The 21,271-nt window shown below is 35.9% G+C and overlaps 2 protein-coding genes and 1 pseudogene across 2 annotated transcripts; all 3 read right to left on the bottom strand.

Moving 5' to 3' along the window:
* Positions 1–908: 908 nt before the first annotated feature.
* On the bottom strand, positions 909–4,878 carry LOC108848935 (probable pectinesterase/pectinesterase inhibitor 16). Its single transcript, XM_057009810.1, has 3 exons — positions 3,983–4,878; positions 2,430–2,445; positions 909–1,788 (listed from the first exon to the last, which is right to left on the bottom strand). Exons 1-3 carry the CDS (start codon positions 4,832–4,834, stop codon positions 1,124–1,126), a joined length of 1,533 nt encoding a protein of 510 aa, XP_056865790.1. The 5' UTR covers positions 4,835–4,878; the 3' UTR covers positions 909–1,123.
* Positions 4,879–10,075: 5,197 nt separating this feature from the next.
* Positions 10,076–13,493, bottom strand: LOC108855756 (polyamine oxidase 2). Its single transcript, XM_018629649.2, has 8 exons — positions 12,987–13,493; positions 12,471–12,586; positions 12,280–12,368; positions 12,086–12,199; positions 11,908–11,995; positions 11,604–11,792; positions 11,429–11,526; positions 10,076–11,054 (listed from the first exon to the last, which is right to left on the bottom strand). Exons 1-8 carry the CDS (start codon positions 13,024–13,026, stop codon positions 10,316–10,318), a joined length of 1,473 nt encoding a protein of 490 aa, XP_018485151.1. The 5' UTR covers positions 13,027–13,493; the 3' UTR covers positions 10,076–10,315.
* A 3,185-nt stretch (positions 13,494–16,678) lies between these two features.
* On the bottom strand, positions 16,679–18,623 carry LOC108851835 (transcription factor PIF4-like; annotated as a pseudogene).
* Between the last annotated feature and the right edge of the window lie 2,648 nt (positions 18,624–21,271).

Below are 21,271 nucleotides of genomic sequence, written 5' to 3'. Positions count from 1 at the left end.
TCTTTTGTAAACATGTGCAAACGCTGATATACAAATTAGTCAGCATCATATAAAACATTTGATTCCATTTTGATTAAAAAATCTCAAAACCATCGCATGTAGCATCTTTTAATGGATTGAAATTTGAACTAATGTAGACACTGTTTACTAATAGACCAACCATTTGACCAAAATTATTGAGAAAAGAAAATTAACAAAATAGCATAATCCAAGATTAGTTAGTATGTTATCGGTCACGGGTTTAAAAGGCCTTTTATCATCATTTATTTCAGGCTTCAAACCTATTAATGGATGGGCCTTATTTTTTTTTTTTTTGAACAACTGATTATATTAAAAACTAAAGATCTAATGGGCGATTATAACCGGAGTGAAACTTGACGGCAAACTGAAAGACAAAAATAGCTAAAACATGACAGATGATAGATACGGCTAAGGAGAGAAGAGACCCATAGAAAAACTTCATTTATAATCCTAGAGTCTGCATTCGAAGGAATGCGCTGAAGTCGAGATCGACGTTGAAGGACCCAAATACCAGGTTTTGTGAGCAGCTAAACACTATTTCTGAAGATGCAAGAGTCTTCCGACGTTGCAGTGAGGTGCGGAGAAGCTGCCGGAATAGGACTGCACACAGAGTCATCGACGATACAGCTTCTAAAGGATAGTATTTGACAGAGTCGGAAGATACTGAGTTTAAGTTATGCTGCCATAAGATGCGGGGAAGAGGCGACGGAGACACGAGTCTGACTCGAGATAAATGCCTTATAATCCATGTCCAATATATTTACAGTTTACAAACAACGGTAGTCTACAAGTTTCTTTCGGGAAAATGATAGGTACAAAGATGTATGCTTACTGCTTAGTTATTTGCAGTCACTAACTAAACAGAAAAAAATTTAAACGAAAATCCATGATTTAAAATTGTAAATCATATATATAAATTGTTATAGAACACATATTTTGTTTGCCATCTTTTTCTTTAACTTACTTTATTCATAAACAAATAATAGAAAGAAAAGATAATATTGAGCACACATTTTGAATCACAGTATTACTCACAATTCAATTATGATGACTATAACACAGTTAAGATAATTGTCATATACCAGCTTAATTACAATTAAGCTCACTTCACAAGGCCTGAGTCGAAACTAACGCCCGTTGACGGTAGCCACATCGTCCCGCCAATGAAACCAGCGACAGTGAACCCTTCCGCTTCCTTCACCGTTAAAGAAGAATGATACCCGGCCCATTTAACCCGACCCGAAACCGATGATGCAGGACCCGAGTTACCAAACTCTCCGTAAAACAGAGTTTTAAGACCGAAACCACCCGACCAAGGAGACCAACCCGACGGGGGAATCGATCCACCGAGAAAAGACTGCATCACCACCGTTCTTGAATACTCTTTCCACGGCCGGCCAAGATAAGTCGTTGACTGCGCCGTGATCTTGCAGTTATGTATCGAGATTCCGGTGTTCTGACCCGGGTTGCTCCGCCCTTGCGCGGTCACGAAGTTTTTTTGACCCGACTTCCGGGCGACGAAGTTGCAGGACTGAAATACGACGGCGGAGTTTCCGAATACGAAGTCGACGGTTCCGGTGATGTCTGTGTCTCGGTAGAATTGTCGTTTCGAGTGCGTGTAGAGTGAGTCTTGGTATCCTTCGATGGAGCATCGGTACACGACAGATTTATCTGCTCCGACACGAAGGGCAACCGCTTGCTCTGCGCTGGGTCCAGCACTGTTCACGAAGGTTATGTCGCGCGCTATAAACCCATCTCCCATAGCAGCTTCCAAAGTTTGAAAAACACAAAACAATTCGTTAACCGGTCTGGTCTGAATCTGATTTATACCGTACCGAAAAATAAAGAATTTTTTTTTTTTAAGTGAAAATTTAATCAATGGAGAAAATAAAACCGAACTAAATAGATTAAAGTTCAGTTTTGTTTGAAAACTTTTAAAACTTTGTTAGAAGGGCAAAATGTCAAAAACCAAACACTTATTTGATTTGATTTCTATATTTTCTAAACCCAAAAGTCTTATCAACTAAAATCAAAAGACTTAGTTTTATTTTTTCTTACTGACAACTATGTTAGTTTTTACTTTTTATTCCTTTGCCCAAAGCTTTTATTTGAAATTCACATACTATATATGTTTCACAAAGATAGATTAATTTATGTTTACATACATAATTCTTTTTAAATATTAAATTTTTATTTTAACCTTTTGTTTTCTGTAATTACCAATCCTTTAATAAAATTAAGCAAATAGTAATTTAATCAATCTATTAAATTTTCTATATTTATGCTTTATTATATAAAATAACTAAACTTTATGAAAAATGCAAATTTATTTATATGATATATATATTTAAAAAACATTTATATATATGAAACGCATAGAGATATGTTTATCGAATATTGTATCTTACCGACGGTGGCAGTCTTTTTTTTTTTTTTTTTTTTTTTTTTTTTTTTTTTTTTTTTTTTTTTTTTTAAATAGATATATTAATTGAACAACCCGAAACGGGAATTACAAGATTCGATTACAAGGATGATTTGAACAAAAGTTCTCGAGGCAATCTATTACTAAAACGAGCTTCGCCCACCCACTAAACCCGGCACATTCCGCTCATCCGTTTTTCAATTTTCTCGAGAATCGGTTGCCGTTCTCAACCTCCGACGATGACTTTGGATAGGTGAGGTTCTCCTTGTTGCCAAGGATGCCGGGACTATCCTTGTCGTCTTTGGAGTAGCTAGTTTCCGATGATCGCCTCAAACCTTTATAACCGTCTCCTTCGATGAACGCACAAATGCTATAGAAGGATGGGAAGGAACACAAACCTTTGAAAATCGCTCCCGCCCGACTGCACTGCCTCCTACCGCACAAACTGACCAGGGAGAGGAGACCAAAGTCTTCAAACCCAAGACAAATAAAGACAAAGCGGGTACGGACCGATTGCCATGAATGGAAACCTGAACGCTGCTACAAAACCTGCAAAAGCTAATGCGATGTAACACTGCCATGATCGAAAACGATACACGGCCTCGGGATATGTCACAAAGCCGGAAGATCCACCGAGGATACAAAGACTCCTCAGACAGAAGAAGCCAATAGAAGCCTCGTCCACCGCCTTCTCCAAGAACAGGAGATAGGAAAGCTTTATCTTGTGAGAAGGAAGGCTCGGTGGCACGAACCCACCACACCAATACGAACACGAGCAACACCACCAGAGAGAAACGTCGACATAACTCTCCTTGGTTACAGGAACCACTCACCGGGAAGAGGAAGGAGATCCAGAAGGAGTAAGCAAAACCGCATCTGAGAGGCCATAGACGACCACCTTCGATATTGCAGCGCTGCCTCTACCACACGCCAACACCGCGGGCTCCGACACACGCCAGAAACCGGAGCTAAGCGAGCCTCTGAGTTAAAGGGAACCTCCAGAGTTCCTTAGGCAGTAGCGACGCAGATCCCGCCAATCCAAGACACCAAGGTAAAGTCGATGATTTGCTGCTACACGCCTCTCACTCACCGCACGGACTAAGGAAGCTCGAAAGCTACCAACCGGAACAGAACAAATGAGACAGCCGAACCTCCTCCACGCGCAATCGAACCTACAAGAAGTAAAAGGGCTTCCTGCCAAACCCTAAAATCCGACCACACCAGACGAAACCACACCCTCTCTGCGTCTAGACTCCAACCACCTAGCAGACCACGCTGAAACCGGAGCTCCCCTGCAGCAGAGACGAAAACGACGGGTCACCAGAAGCAGAGCGACGACAAGGCAGGGAGAGTGAAGGGGACACCGGTGAAGCAAAAGAGAAAACAAAGAGACAAGGGCAGAGGAGAAGCCTCCGGTGCCGGAACCTGCGCTCACGCGCTGTCCGTACCGGAGCGAGTGAGATCTACTTCGTTGGCCTTCGAGAGAGAAAGTGAGGAGAGAGAAAGAGAGGTCTGTATCCGTTTATAAAATCCAGTCTTGTAAGTAGTGTAGCCGCCTCTATTACTTCTGCTACCTACAATGACCGTTACGCCCTTCCCATCACCAACTAACATAACGTTCTTCTGCTTCGTCGGGATGTTAATGTTCTCCTTATAGGTCCCAGCTTTCAAGTGAATCACGGTCCTTCCTCCACTACTCGCCAACGAACAAGCCAACAACGCTTCTCCTACTGTTTTGTGTGTCCCACTTCCGTCTGCAGCCACCACCGCATCAATCTTCAGTTCTTCCACCGATGCTTCTAGAAGCCTCCGCTCCTCCGACGAAGTAAGAAACCTCGGAAACTGCTCATGTTCCGACAAGAGCCTCTGGGGTTTAGACTTCAGGGATACGAACAACTCTAGCGAGTTAGTTAGCAAACTTGAGAGGTTTCTTGCGACGAAATCCATCGCGATTCCGTGGTTGTAAGAGTTAGATTTTTCTTGGAGGCTCTGCTCACAAGTGTCTTGGTTTGTGAGTGTTGCGCTTAGCCATGTATGAACGTCTTCATCGTCATCACTTGAAGTGATGCGAGACAACATTTCAAGTGTGTCGTCTAGGAGCTCAAGGCAGTCGTGGATGGGGTCGGACACGTGGACTTGTTCGGTACGTTGAGAAAGAGTGAGGTTGAAAGCGAGAGAACGAGCCAAGAGTGCATGGCTCATACTCTCTTGGACCGATGCAAGGAACACTTGTTTGGTTCTTGATGATGAGGAGAATCTTGAGAAGTGGGAGTAGGAATTGGAGTTGGTCACAGCTGAAGTTGTTAGAAATAGGTATAAGAAGTTTATGATGAGTAAAGTCATTAGTGTTTTGGTAATCCTATTATTTGATAATGACAATGATGAAGCCATTTTAGGTTTAATGATTTGTAAGCTGTTGTAGTAGTAGTAGCTTAATGATGCATATGTATATATATACTAACATTGCAATGTTCACATTTTGGTGTTATTTTGTTTCTTATTACTACACGACTACAATGAATAACGCGCACGAAACCTTGTAATTTATTCCATAAATAACTATAATGCATCCATATTAACCTTTATTGTATAATAAAACAGTACCTAATCTAATCTTCTTCCATATGATAATTAGTGACTCAAAAGTTTGTGATATTTCAGAACATTTGATGTTTTACCAAGCTTGATCTTTATTAATCTGAATATCCGTAATGAATGAACTAACGTTCTCCAGCATAAGTAATAAATACTTTTTGGATTTATTTATTTGTTGGTTTAAAATAGGAGCAGAGAGGAAGTCACAAAGTACCTTATCTCTTACTCCTGTGTCAAGCTATCAAGCTAACATTTACAAAAAGCTATGGTTAGATGTACATTAGTGTTCTACATGTATTAGTTCTGTAAACGCAAACCTTAATAGTGAAGCAACAAAGTATAACCGTATAAAGGCGCTTTAAATTTGCCAGACTGTGCGTAATATTCACTATCATTGCTGCTTTTTAATCATAGACCAGCAACGTTTTTTTTTTGGGCCTGCAACGTATTATATGTGCTTTCTTTTATATATATGTACTTTTTTATTGCGAATATTCTAACTATAAATTATATAGTTGATCTATATGCATGAAAGTGTAACGCTGAGTTAAATTCATTTGTATGTTTTTGGTTAACATTCATTCATTTATTTATTGACCAACAGAAAGGGGAACTTCGAAAGCAAAACGCGTATAACTTTTTTCTGAACAAAAGTTACGCGTATAACTTGTTCGTAACGTTATACATCATGAAGTATATATAATATATGTATATATAAAATTTTGGGCTAAAATCTCATGGTTGTTTAAAAAAGGGGGGGGGGGAATACCATGAAGAAACAATTTAAGAAGGTATTTATTTATGTATATGCATTTATAATTATATAACTAAAAATTCCAATGATACTCGTATAAACATGAATCGATAAAAGCTAGCAAGAAAATTAAGAAATATAAAATTCCAAAAGAACAGAATAAAAAGAATTTAGTATTTATCTGCTTATTTTAACTAGTATAATATTTTTGTCAACAACTTATATAAATTATAACTGTTGAAAAATATGTTTTGTTTTTTTTGGCAAGTGTTTCATAATTATTACGGGAAATAATAAATTGATTTTGTTTATGCATGGATAATGATACTGCCAAACACAAACAGACAGGAAACAATGGGATCCATCTTATGTACATCATCAAAGAAGATTCAACGACGCGACGTCACCACTCACCCACTTGTCAGCCTCGGGAACAAAGGTAACACTTATATGTTCAATAATCTGATACTTTTTTGTACCTTAACAATAATTTGAACCCTTTTTTGAGCTTAATACTTTGAAACTTTACATATATGTCTACATAAGATGGTAAATAGAACTTTTTTTTTTTGAATTCGGAGGAGTTCTCGGCGGGGTCGATGGAAACTCTCTGAAGATCGAGTCCAGTTTGCATGCTGATGATTCCTATACCTCTAATATTTGTCGTTGGAGGTGGAGTCGGAGGCCTTTGGTCTTCTCCCGGTGATTCCGGTGGTCTGATTCCGTTTAATTCAGCGTCGATCTCCGATTAGGATGGAGTTGGTGACTTACAATTCCGGTGAAGGTGTGGCGGCGGCCCCGACGGCAAGCTCTAGCCGTTCGAGACGACAAGGCTCTGGCGTTCGACACGCGTCTCCTTGCGGGTTTGGGTTTCAACACGTGGGGGATGAGGTGTAAAGAGCGGTGGCTTGTTGGACTCGGTTTTTTCTTTTGGGCTTGAGCGTTTTGTTTTGTGGGTTTATCGGTTTTTTTTTGTGAATGTGTCTGATATGAGCTTTTTGTAAAATACTCTTGTTTAATAATATTTTTCAGATGGCAAAAAAAAAATGGTAAATAGAACCCAAAAAAAAAACCAAAATACTATGAGAAATATGTACATGATCTCTTTATGACCGTTTTGGCCACTCTTTGTTTCAGCCTAAAGTTAGTTAATACTTTATATAATTGTATTAGTTAGCTTTCTAAAACAGTTTTTTCGGTCATGGTGTTGACATATTTTCTGCCCGATAGTTCTACATCAATTAATTACAATGTACAAAACCGTATTGTTATTATGTTATACATGAATTGCACCGTTTATTCCACTGTGTTTGCATATTTATTGTGCTCTTGCTATCTAGTAAATCATTGATCAACCGTAAAGCATGGATAAGAATGCCACTAAGCTCATGGGGCATATATCTTCGAGCTTACTTATGACTTGATATATCGTCTATTATCTATAATAATTATAATTGGTAAGTCTACTGTCTTGTCTAATAAATGCATGCATAACTAATTCACGCAATAATGTGCTTATATATAGTACTACAAATTAATTATACTAATTTATAAACTGAAGAACAAATACTAATTTAGTTCTGATTTTGTCCTATATATTATGTGTATAAATAGATATATAGTTAATTTATTAAATATAGTATATATGAAGTATTTTGATAGATATTAATACTATATGATTTGATGATTGACTATACGTAAGAACTACCTTTCGTAGTTTTGAACTGGGACAAATCAATGGAGACCTTACGATAAGCTTTTAAATGTTTCCCAATGCCAAAGGAGAGTGAAAAGGATAGACAATCAGTGATTTGATTACTTAACATATGTATTTATGTAGATTGAGTTGATTAACTTTCTATGAAAATCAAAATTTCAGCTTACAATTTAAAAGCGTCCGATAACAATGTGAGAGTAAACAACATTCAAGGATAATATTTTAATATACTTTTTGCAGAAAACAACATTCAAAGCTTGAAATCATTTGAATGTTAGATATGGTCCTTACACCTTTGTAACAATACCTATTATGTGGGTCGGTGGGTGTGGGGAACTCTAGCTAGCTACATCTTTTCAATTATTTCTCTAATAAATTGAGATTATCGCAGTCAAACAAAATGCTTAACCATTCCAAACTTAGAAATACTTTCTAGTGCAAAACTTTTGTTAATAAACCAATAAATCGAAGAGAAGAATTGGAACTTGGGTTATAAGAGTTTGAAGTTGATTGATTTGAATCGTTTACATAGAAACAAGAAAATGAAGGTCGTCTTAGAAGTGTGAATACCACCTAACGCTTTTTGTTCTATATCATTTAACGGGACATGCAAAAGACTTTAATACTCTTCTCATTTACATATTTATAGAAAAGTCCAATAGAAAGCTGCTAATTATTATTGGCAAAAGGTTATGAGAAGATGACAATTCTATAATTGATGGAAAAAAAGCAAATGGGTGTGTGGTATGACTATGAGTCAATGTTATGTATTATGTGTTGCGTACTTGTGTGTGAGGTCTTCTCTTTCTATCCATTCTTTCAATTATTAGCGGTTGAAGCTGTGGTGGACTAACTTTCATACAATAATGTTCTGAGTTAAGATGAATTGAAAAGCTTTTGATGATCGTTGACGGAAAAATTTCAAGGACTCGAACTTTATTTTTTTTGAATCAAACGTAAATTATTGTATGATATTTAGTAACTTTGGTCCATATTCAGTATGATTGACTTTCAGGTGGATGGAAGTATAACTTCGTCACATTCTTATTAACATTTCTAGCTGTTCCCCTTAATTCTTGTAAATCGTTGAGTTTATGAAATACCTAGTCTCTTTTTAAACAGGTGCTAAGTTTATCTACATCAAAAATTATAACTAAAATCTTTCAAAATTAAATATAAACGAAAGACTTTGACAAAAATTTTAAGTTTTTGATAGGCTCATAAATTATATGTTTATATCTATGAAAATTATAATTGGTAACCCCAATAATGATCTTGTAATCATGCATGAGATGGAGACTCCTGATCATCCATATGGACATCTGAACTTCAAGATTGGGCCTTACTTCAACAGAAATAGATAGTTAGACTAGGACACAAATAGAGGCTACTTCAACGCCATATAAGCGTCGACCCGCGGTGTAAGAGATGTGGGGGCTCCGAATCTATTAATCATCTATTGTTCCACTGTCCATTTGCGCGAGAGGTATGGAGTCTTGCTCCTTTCGTAAATGGATCTGGTGTTAGTGGATTAACAGATTTACGAGCCGATTGGACGTCTCTTCAAAGTCAACAATGTCTCCCACCTACAGGAATCACAACCACACCTCTAGTTCCTTGGATTTTATGGTCGCTATGGAAAGCGAGAAATAAGTATGTCTTTGATAATTTTGCTGGGAATCCGGCTGATGTACTTACACAGGCAATAGTTGCAGCTAAAGAATGGATGGACGCACAAGATAAGGTGGAGAAGATACCGCACAGACAACCCCTTGTGCCAAGACAGCAACTTGAAGTGGCAGTACGCTCAGACGCTTCGTGGTCGGAGCGAACCGGTAGAGCTGGTTTGGCCTGGATAGTGAAGAAACAAGAACAGAGGACAGAGAAGCAGAGAGGTGTAAGCTTCGTCTCGTCAGCCTTAATCGCCGAAGGTCTGGCGCTCAGGGAGGCGGTGGAGGACTGTTACAAAAACAGAATGAAGGAGGTTATCTTTGAATCAGACTCCTTGCAGCTGATCTCGGCCATCAACAATAAGGAACCGCTGTTGGAAATTTATGGAATAGCAGAGGATATCCAGATTCTAATCTCTTCTTTTACTACTGTTTTGTTTGTGTGGATTCCCCGTGGGATGAATGGAGAAGCAGATTTGCTTGCAAAGAAAACCTTATCTTTGTATGAACAAGAAGAGGTGGCTGTGGAAAATTTAATTCCCCCACCTAACTAAGTGAATGAATGAAGTAGTTGTGTGACAAAAAAAAAAGACTAGGACACAAATAGCCCATTAAATATTTATTCTAAGCCCAAGATATGGACCTAATCGCTTATCAGACTGTGAATCGTCTTGATCAAGGTATTGACCGGTGGCTTGAAGAAGGAAACATCCAAGAAGCTGAATCTTCTTTGAAAGAAGGCTCATCTCTCAACTTCGAGGTTTTGTTTGACGATCTCCCAATATCTTGTTAAAGAACTTTTCTCTCATTTTTGCATTTTGTGTATGATTTCAGGAAGCAGGAGCACTTCTTGGAAGACTAAAATACCCAAAGATAATTATTAGGAAGTAAACTGATAGTGTCCTCAAAGATGATTGTCATATATAAACATATCACAAGGATATAATTAATGTTCACATTATTGAACAAAACACTGACCAGAGTTTTAATACGATCCAACACTAGAGAATACTTAACAGTTTTCCCAACAAGACAAAGACAAACCACTTTAGGTTCTTTCTAGTAACCGACAGCTTGATAGAAATATATATAGCACAACAGATTGCAAAGACTAGTTTGATACTGGTGGATGAGTTTTAGAGACGAGATATAAGAAGAGGAACAGAGGCAGGTCCTTCTTCACCCATCACAGGCTGAAACAGATCCAACTCACCATACCTCTCCAACACACGCATCCTACAATCCTCACCCGCCATCAAACCAGTCGAATACGCCCCGTGAACCGAGCCAGGGAAGCTAGAACTCGTCGCTTCACCGGCAAAGAATAAATTATCAACCGGAACCCTAAGCCTCTCGTAGAGATCATGGGGTTTCCCCACGATATCATAGCTATAAGATCCCAGCGAGTTCACATCAGACCCCCACCTCGATACAAGATACTGCACCGGAGGCAGAGCGTCAGGAAGAATCCTCTGGAGCTGCAAGACGGCGAAGTTCGCAGCTGCTTCATCAGACATCTTCTCGATGTCTTTGGCAAGCTGACCGGCCGGCATGTAGACCAGAACTGGATGTCCTGTGGCCTTGTGGAGGTTCAAGAAATAGCTGCAGCCGTAGGAGGTTTCGGCGACTACTCCTAGAAACTCTACTTTTGGCCAGAAGACTTTTTCGAAGTGGAGTATGATCTTGTTTTCTGTTCCTACTCCGAGGTCGTTGATGGCTTCTTGTTTCCACTCTGGTAGCTTCGGTTCGAATGTTATGGTTCCGGATTTTAAGACACCGAGAGGGACAGCGATCACTGCAGCGTCCGCAACAAATGTTTGTCCATTTTCTGTTGTTACCTTGACTCCATTATACCGCCTTACGATCTTAGTAACCCTGAGAAGCAAAAGAACCATAGGTTATGATCAAAATAGGCCTAAAAAGACAAAAAGATAAAAATAATTTTATGATCAAAATAGGCTACAAAGAAAAAAATAACAAAAAAAAAATTAATTAAAAAACAAAAGATTAAGATACTATAGATTTATTTAAAATTATTATTTTAAATCATAAATTCTAGATTCTAAACCATAATTCCCAACCTCATCCCAAAAACTAAATCCTAATTTTAGATCAATTAACCCTATAGGTATATGTCTCTTTTTTACTCTTTCATCTTTCTATTTGGAAACTATTTTTGTGATATAAACTTTTTATGGTTATTTTTAAAGTATTTCTCTAAAAACAGTTGAAAAGCGCAAAAGCTTTACCTATGGCCTAGACGAATATCGATCCCTTTGGCTAAGGTATTGATGACAGGACGATACCCTCTAACCATGAGACCATGTCCACCAGGAAGCAACTCCTCCTGCATATGTTTAGGGATGTTAAAACAGACAATCAAGAAGCAGTGATTTAACTGGAAGAGGAAGAATGTAAAGAAACCTGGTCCCAACACTTTGCAGAGATGGTGTCAGCATCGGCAGCAAACCATCCTTCCATGCGGCACAAGTACCATTGAAGCACATTGTGTGCAATCCCCTCTAACCTCAACTCGGGTTTCCTCGAAAACACAATCGAGAAAGCCTGAGATATTGACATGTCTGCCTCCTGCTCATCCCTGACTTTATTGATCTGCATTTGTGAAAGAAGAATATAGTTAAGACTGAGCGTAGAACAAAAAATAACACAAGAATCAAAACATGATGTAATAAAAGAATAAAAGCAAATGAGTGTAAGGGACACGTACCTCTTCTAGAATCTGCTCAAACGTTACGCCAACCTCTGTTACTAACTCTTGAGGAACTTGATTGCCTTCCATATCAAACAGAGCATAGCTGCATAAAACAAAGAATTACACAGAACAAGAATTATAAAAAAATGTAGAATTAAAATTAGGAATATCCAAATTGTTGTACAGTACACACCTCTCGAGATCATGATCATACAAGACCGAGTTGTCACCACTAGTACGATACAAGGGCAGTCCCAGTCTCCCAATTACTGGTGCAAGAGGATTCTCTTTGCACACTCCGTGCAGCCTGCAACAAGATGCAACAGCGTTAACAAAGGTAATCAAGAACTCCAAAGCATCATAAATATAAAAGAGCTGCGAGATTACCATGATGCACCAAGATCAACAGGAAAACCGAATGAGTAATCAGTGTGAACTCTTCCACCAATCCTATCACGAGACTCCAATACCATAACCTACAAAAAGAAAAGAAAAACACAACCGTGAGAAAGTGATGAATCCAAGCTACAATATAGTCCTCTCAAGGACATACAAACAGTTTACAGGGCACTTCATACCTGAAAGGAAGCATCTTGAAGAGTGCGAGCAGCAGAGATCCCAGCAAAACCACTTCCAATCACTATCACAGAGGGTGATCTTGTCTTCATCCTCTCACCAGCTGAAAAGCAATTAGCTGTGATAATATCATGAAACAATGACGAATCAAACGATCGTTCAAGTTCCAATAAATTAACGATTTTTTTTAGCAAATAGAAAAACGTGTGACAATTACGACATGACCTTTGAGGGTACACCAAACATAATCAAAAAGATGCCCAGAAAAATAAAGTTAAAACAACGACATAAGGAAAATCATGTGGCAATTGGCAAATACAGCCAAAACAAGAAGACACCAAAAAGGAATCAATTCACCGACAGAGAAATTAACACGAGGAACAAAAAAATAACAATTTTTATTACAGAAGCCAACTTTTTTATTACAGAACCCATCTAGTTTCGTTCATATATTCAGACAGACACACATAAAACGCAAAAGAAAAAAATAATAATAATAAAAAAAGCAGAAAAAATACCTCTGCGGATTTGACGATCAGAGTTTTTTCTCGACTCCATGATTCTTTTTTTTTCAATTGATCAAAAGATTACTCTCGAGATTATTAGAATTACGATTACTATTCTTATTACTATTAGAAGGAAGCTGAGGAGAAAAATGAAGGATGAAGATAAGAAGACAAGTCGTAAAGTGGCTCGATATCGATGATGAAAAGATCAGGCTTCCAAACAAATTCATGCGATTTCTCTGTTCTTTCAAATTCTCTCCCTCTCCTGATTCTGTTTTTTTTTCTTAATTTATTTCACTCTGCCTGCACAAACCGATCAGTCTTAACGTAGATCGGTGATGATCGGAGAGATCGGAGGCGTAATTCAAGCGAAGCAATCGGGAGAGAATTTAAAAATCGCAGAGATGAGAAAGAGAGAAAGTTTCAAGGAGAGAGAAAAAAACAGAGGCTTCTAGAGAGAAAGAGAGAGAGAAGGAGTCCCCAGAGTTTTGGTCGGCTTTCGAGTTCTGAAGTCGAGAAAAGTAGGTTGGTTAGCTTTTTATAATGAAAAGCGGAGTAACCTATGCTTTTGATTTGTTTTATAATTCAGATATCATTTTTTTTAATATTAACCAGTTAAAATTTTATATTTATCAAAATATAATATAATATTAATTAATTATTTTTTTGCTCCTTAATTTACTGATTGGTTGGTTATTCATGAATTGTGAATTATATTTAACAAACTATAATGTTATCTAATTAAAAACTAATTTATCTATATATTATTTATAAAATTATAGAAAGAAAAATTAATTTGTAAGTTTGAAACAGTTAATTGCTAAACTCCGGTGCGATTCGTAAGCCTATAATGAGTCATCATCTTTTGTAGAAACTACTATAAAGTAATGATAATATATTTCTGGCACTATATGATATGCTATTGCTATAGTTTTGAATATTTAAAAGTGTTATTATAGTTAAATTTTATTATAGATAAAAGTAATGATTTGTTGTTTAGTATTATTAGCTATATTGTACATTTTCTACCTTTTGATGAAGAGAGTATGTATATAAACAATTTGGTTAAACCGGTTCAACTTGCAACATACGCGGATGGTTTGAAGGATGTGATGGTTTCAGATGATGGCGTGTTGTTTCATTAGATAGTTATAAAAGGTATGTTCAAAAAAGATAAAAAAATTGAACGAGTGCATGCAATGCAATGAGGATGTTGAAATAGAGTGAAAAGGTGGATTATTTAGAATTAAAAGATTCAACCGGTTAAACAAGTAGATAGGAAAACCATTATTCATATATGTAATAAACCTCCATATCATCAATTGTCTAATTCATATTGAAGAGTGCTAAAGTAAAGTTTAATTGCGTATCTCTTTTTGGCACGTTTGATAAGTTACTCAGCTTATTGATCAAAGTGGTCCAAAAGGACTGACGTGTAGTGAAACTATACGTTCGAATGAAAAGTGAGAAAACGTCAGCTTTTTTGTTTGAGTCGTACAAATAATAAACAATTTTTAATGTTAGAATATTTCAATCCGAAGAGAAAAGTATACAAAGGAAATTCTCTAGACGCTTCTAAATGATTTAATACAGTGTTGGTAGTTATGATTTTGGGTAGAATTGAAGACAAAACTTTACAATAATCTGGGCACGTTGAATGTTTTGACCTCCGTTTAAAACTTCAAACATCATAATACAAATTACATCAAAACAGTTGATATATCGGTTAGTATGTGATTTTCTATCGAGCGTCATTCAATATGAAATAGAGAAAATACCTATAAATTAGTGTGTCATACTGAAAAATATATACAAAGGATGGAGCCACGTTGAATGTTTTTTTCAAAATGAGTCATAGACAAAATCTGACATGAAAAGTTGATATCCTATGCACAATTGTGTATCAATTTACGCTTGCTATGAACTGATGACTCTATTAGAAAACACAAATGCATGGTACAGATGAAGTTTCGATAAGATGTCTATGGAAACATTTTTGTACTGTAAGCAGTCAATTCTAATTGGTACACAAAGGGGTAAATACTAAAAACTAGTCCTCTTTATAGTGTGAAAAATACATCGTTATAAAGACATTCAATAGTCTCCTATCGTATAATTTACATGTGCGCCATGATAACAGACCCGTCCCTTGTCTAAGACTGCTGAAGCATAAACTTTAGGCCACCAAATAATAAAGGAAAAATGAGGCCACATATGTTATATATTCAGGTCAAGTGACTTGACTTCTTAGTTGTAAACATGTTATTTCTCGGAGGGTAATAGAGATTTTATCAAAATAAATTGTTTTGATTTACCATTTTGTTTTTAATACTATTTTTTTACTCTGTTCAGCCATATATCTTTTGTTCTCCTCTTATATTTCATTCTTTTTTTCTTTGTTATTTTTTTTAGTTTGAATAAATCATTTGTATATTCTTATAAAATTTACAACCATTTAAAAAAATCTAGTAGTATATTATCATACCAAAATTAATAAATTTTAAAAGGTCAACATCTTGTTTAGCTCATGCTTTTAAAGCTTGAAACCAAATATTTTCTTTATAAAAACTATGAAATTTACAAAAAAAAATAACATTATCAAATAGGGTATAAGTAGAATCAACACCTTTTTAGGGATGATTCAAATATTTTATAGTGTTTTTTGTTTATAAAAATGTATTCAATTAATTAAACACTATAAACAAAAATATATGGTTAAATATTTAAAATACAAGGCCACATACATCTCTAAAATGTTTTAAGCCACTGAAATGTTAGGGACGGCACTGCATGATAAACCCATATTTGTAAAGCATACATTTTCTTTATTTCATATAGCGAACATTGTATTTTTCTTCCTAGAGAATCAAGTCAACACGTCAAAATAAAATTAACTTAAAGACGGTCTTGGTTATGTGGATGTGTTAAAAGATTAAGAATATATTATTTCAAAAATAAAATCCGAACCCGCCGGCTGTTCTTATGATTGATTACAGACTTATACAGGTTTAATTTGTGCACTTTGTGGGAAGTCGAGTTAAACAATTGCTAAGCATATCAAACTATATAGTTCAGAAAACATATCAAACCATGTGATTTATTCAACAAACATTTTTTTCTTTCAAATAAAGTAATAAACAATGCACAAGAAAATATCTAAGATATTTTACTCAATTATTGCTAAAATGGATTCTTACCAGTGGAGCACATGACTAAAATCTTAAAATGTCAATGTTTGATAAATGACAGATGACATTCACTGAAAACTGCACCTTCACATGTGATACTTGCCTTTTCCATCCCTATAATTAATCATTCGGCAAAAAGAAAAGAAAAAGCATATTTTACGAACAATATGACATCATGCAACGTTAATATTTTATCAAACTCCGACCAGATCTCTATCTCTATGTACTTCGTAGAAGAGCCTGTGTTTGATAATGTTTGATCATAAAGCATAGCTTGTGTTTGATTAATAATCATAAGTATGCATTTGATAATGTTTGTGTTTTCGAGGGAAACACAGAACAAAAATAATGGAATCCTAGATATAGTTTCTTTGATCAAAAACGAAATGTATGATATGATGCTATTTTTTATTATTAACTTTTCTTTTGATATGATGCTATAAGTATCAAGAAAACAATTATACCGGTACGATACAAGGTAATGGAAAATATTTTCAAGTATTTAGACAAATCCGTAGTTACGATTTATCTTCTGAACTTATCAGATAACAAAACCACATACCGAACATGTATTTTACTTTTAATTTTTAAAGGTTCTATGCAATTACAAAAAGCTCATGTCATTTTGACATAAAAACTAAACGTACATAAACTCGCATATACATAAAGTAACGTTTTAATCATGTTCATAAGGTTTGCAACGTCAGTTTTGTGGCCTCAGTCTGCGCAGTAGTTCCTGAGAACCAAATCTCAGCATCTCCATCGGCTGCGTTTAATATCAAACCACAAGGTGTCAAATAACATTGCGTCTTCGTATTACTACAACTCTTATCGACTTGACTAAGTTGTTCAGCACTAAAGTAGACGACGTACACGGTACACCGTTAGTACTCGGATAAACCATGTCATATAACACTCAAGTAAACTGTTCACACCCTTACCTGAGACGCGGCCTGCAGGTGTGGGAATACGCCCATGCATCTATCAAACCGCTCGGAGAAAACTTGGTTTGTACCGGGTTCCCACAAACTAAACCGGGATTGTTTTGAATAGCAGACGGGTCCATAACCGGAAATCGAGGAAACTGTACCGGGCTCTGCATCTGAGGCTGTACGCCAGGAAACACCATCGGAGCCACTGCAGCACCCGCCATTCGACTCCCCATCCACGTAACTTGAACCTGTAACCTAAGTGACTTCATGTAATCTATGGCTTCGTCCAAAATTGATGCTTTATCAGTCTACAAAAAAACAAATAATCTAGTTACCATGAGAGTTTTTTTATTTTATCAATCAATCAATCTCCATGCGATATTCGATTTTATAGCTTACTTTAGTGCAGTGAGGTATTAGTTCTTGCAATGTCTTCATCCTCTCATTGATCCTATCTCTCCTTCTCTATTTTAATTAACAGAAACAAAGTTTTGTATCTCTTATCTTTGTCCGAATACTAATGTGTAATTTATTAAACCCTATGCTTGTATATAGTTATATATCGATGAACCGATGAAGTACCCTTTCAGAGAGATTATGAACTTCAGCTGCACGGCTCCTTCGCGTTGATCCTGATCGTTGGTTCGACTTGTTAAGAATAGCCTGTAAAACGTAATAAATCGAAAAACGTTTCAAGAACTTAATCATCATTTGTTAAAAATTAAATCATACATCTGATTGAGATAAAGATTCGTCAGTGTCCATTATAATCTTTCTCTTACGGTTTGTTGTGATGCTTTGTCCACTAGCTATTTCTTTGATGTTCTTGCCAAAGCTGCAACCAGAGGAGCCACCTGATGATGAACCTGCGTTATGGTAAAGCCTTTCAACGACTGTTTTGTTTCGATCATGACTCATTGAGACATCAAGATTGTTATGAGGTTGGTTGCTTCCACAATGGCTCGGTCCGACGGTCACCACCGAGTATTGTTCCTTTCCTAGTTGTTTGACTCCTGATGATGAATCCATTAACCAAAACTTAGGAGGAGGCATGACCTGATCAGGAGGGTCAGGACCGGCATCGTGCTTAAAAATCTCTGTGGCTGGCTTCTCTAGGGGATTGGCAGTTGAGAAGAAATGAGATGAGAAGTCGGCAGCTATGAATGGGTCTTCATCTGGAGGGTATTGTATCCAAGATACGGTTTCTTGATCCTCAAGAAAGTTGTTGGATCTTAGGGTTTCTTGATGATGATCATATTTCTCAGTTTGGGCTTGGGTCTGCTCTCTATTAGTTTGGCTCTGCAGAACCACTTCCCCATCTCGCCATAACAACTCTACTAGTTCATCTTGTGCCCTACACATATATACACTCAAATACTATTGTATAATTTAAAAGAAAATTCTAAATATGAATATATTAGATTAAACATAATATACCTTGTAGATCTTCTACTATTAGACAACTTGTAGTTCTTCTCAAAATTCCAATCTTGGTAATCCATGTCAGATCTCTAGAGACATGTCAAAAGAATTATTTTATCAACCTCAAATGAGATATATAAGTGAACAGAGCTAATCACAACTTATGATCAATAGATACAGAGGAGCATAAAGTAGGATTTGATAACACCAAATCCAACAGTTTATAACACTAATCATTATCTTACAAATAATTAAAGATTATAAGAAGCAAGAACATGTGTTCATCTATCTTATTAAAACAGAAACATTCTGTTGGACCTAACATTTATTTTGTAAGTTTTTAAATTAAATACACCTCTATACTTTATAGTTAAACATACATTAAATCACTAATATTCCTTTCTTTATACTACTATACATGTTTCCAACAATATATTTATTTCTTTATACTACTATCAATGTTTCCAAACAATATACTTATTTCTTTATACTACTATATCAATGTTTCCAAACAATATATTTTTTATACTACTATCAATGTTTCCAAATAATACAATAATTAATTTTAGTTATTTTATATCTATCATTTTCTCTTTAAAATTTTGTAGAAATGTCATAATTTCATAAATTGCAAAATAGTGAACTTTAAAATTTCGATTATAAGATTACCAATTATGAAACTATTACAATTTAAATCTAATTAGATTACATATCGGTCATCCATCAGTTCAATCGGTTAGTCTCGGGTTTTAGTGATTTTTAATATGAATATTTTAAAAACATAAATTGAATTGTCAGATCTTCTGATTAACCGGTATAATCACAATCGGGTTGAATCTAAAAATACTGATTTAAATGCAAAAATATTTTAAATACACACTCTTTAAAAATTACCAAAATATTTGTTAAATTTAGTGAAATTTTTCATCGTAAAATATTCCGCGCTTCAAAAGCGCGGGTCAAAATCTAGTTCTCCTGTTACACACTCTTCAACATATTCCAACAATATAGGAAGGATCAAAGAAATAGTTAATTTTATAGAGAGAAAGAAACAACAATAGATTCCAAATATAGCAATATCTGTTAAAGCCGACCGTACTACTGACCAGATTTGGAAAGTTTCTGGCGGAACCAGAAGTTAAAGAAGATCGAAACCTGATTAGTGGAAATAGAAGTTCCACACCAGAACTTTTTCTTTCCTCTCACTAGCTTTACATAAATCTAAAGACCAGATTGTTAAGAAACTCTCAATAAAACATGAAAGAAACAGAGAAGAAGCAGAGCGAATGAGAAAGAGAGAGAGAGAGTAAGGTTCTTTACTTCTTTTGGTACAGACAGAAAGCGACAGGAGTATAAAGACTTCAAAGCCAGATAGAGATATTACAGCGAAGGAGATAATGATTCTGTAAGGACAACAGTACCGCAGCCTTTAAAACTAACGCCACGTGGCAAGTTCGGGGACAATATGTTGGAATCAACGAGACCTACAAGTGGAGATCTTCTTCTTTAGCGATGAGATCCATTGCTAGATTTCTAGTGGTGGTTTCTGATCTGTACCTTGTCTATATAAAACTCCGCAAACAATTATTTGAGGGTGTTTTTGTCAACTCACAAGTCACACTCCTCATGGCTTCTTTCTCTGCACATGATTTATGTAAGATGACGTTTTATTCTTCACTATCGAACAAGTTAAATTACGTTTTTTTGGTCATATAGGATGTAATTAAGGTAGGATTGTTATCCATGTTCAAAGATTTCATTGAATATGAAGCAGACAAGTCTCACGGAATTGCTGGGAAAAAAACTTTGGTAACCTTAAATATTTTTATATCACTCACCAAAGAAATCATTCTTTGAAATCAGTTTAACTTGTAGTCTGGTAACATGTGACTCAATTACCTTTTAGCATTATTCAAAGAAACATTTCAAATTCAGACCTGTGTGATGGTCTTTTGGTGAGAAATTCACTCTTTACTCTTTAAAACTAAATGTATCCCTGTTGAAGTTTACTGAATCAGCCGATATGACATTGAAAAAAGAGAATCTAATCGAGGACAACCTTTAAAAACAAGTTTTGGAATATGAATTGTATGATACTCGATCAACTTTAGTTTCCTGTTAAGCAAGAAAAAGAAAAATCTAGTTTCTTTATTTCGTTACACTTTGTAGTGCAAAGAGATGGTAGATTTTTGTTTTGTAAAGCCCATAAGCCTAAACTGAAGGCTGAAGTATACGTACAAGGCCCAATATATTCGGGGGGAACAAAGGAAACAAAACGCAACCAGTTTAGGCAATGTGAAACCTTTGAGGCAATGGCGGCTTCCTGCGTGGAAGCACAGAATCAATGGTTACTCTTTCCGTTGCACCGATAAATTTCTGACAGGCATATACCAACTGCAAACGTTTCTTACGTTATAAGTTGCCGTTTTAATTCTGGTTTGATTGTTGCTTTTCTTTGTTCAAGTATGAACATACCCTTTATAGAAACCTGATACTGATAGATCCCATTGAAAGTCTCCCTCTCTCTTTTCCATGTCGAAGAAATTCAACAAATTATGAGTTGAAAATTTGGATATTATGTTCCTTTGACTCTCTTCCTCTTTTGAAAAGTTTTTTTTTTCTTTTGAAAAGTTTTTATTTTATTTTGATATACCCAAGAAGATCACTAGATTCGTATGAAGATTGTTGCAGGCACTATCTATTACAGATTTCTTTATTGAACAGTTATGATAATATTCAACAGTCAAAATATGGA

This window comes from Raphanus sativus, chromosome 4, assembly GCF_000801105.2.
Source record: "Raphanus sativus cultivar WK10039 chromosome 4, ASM80110v3, whole genome shotgun sequence".
Lineage (NCBI taxonomy): Eukaryota > Viridiplantae > Streptophyta > Magnoliopsida > Brassicales > Brassicaceae > Raphanus > Raphanus sativus.
Note: the sequence above shows the minus strand (reverse complement) of the source record. Positions and strands in the feature narration are given on the sequence as shown.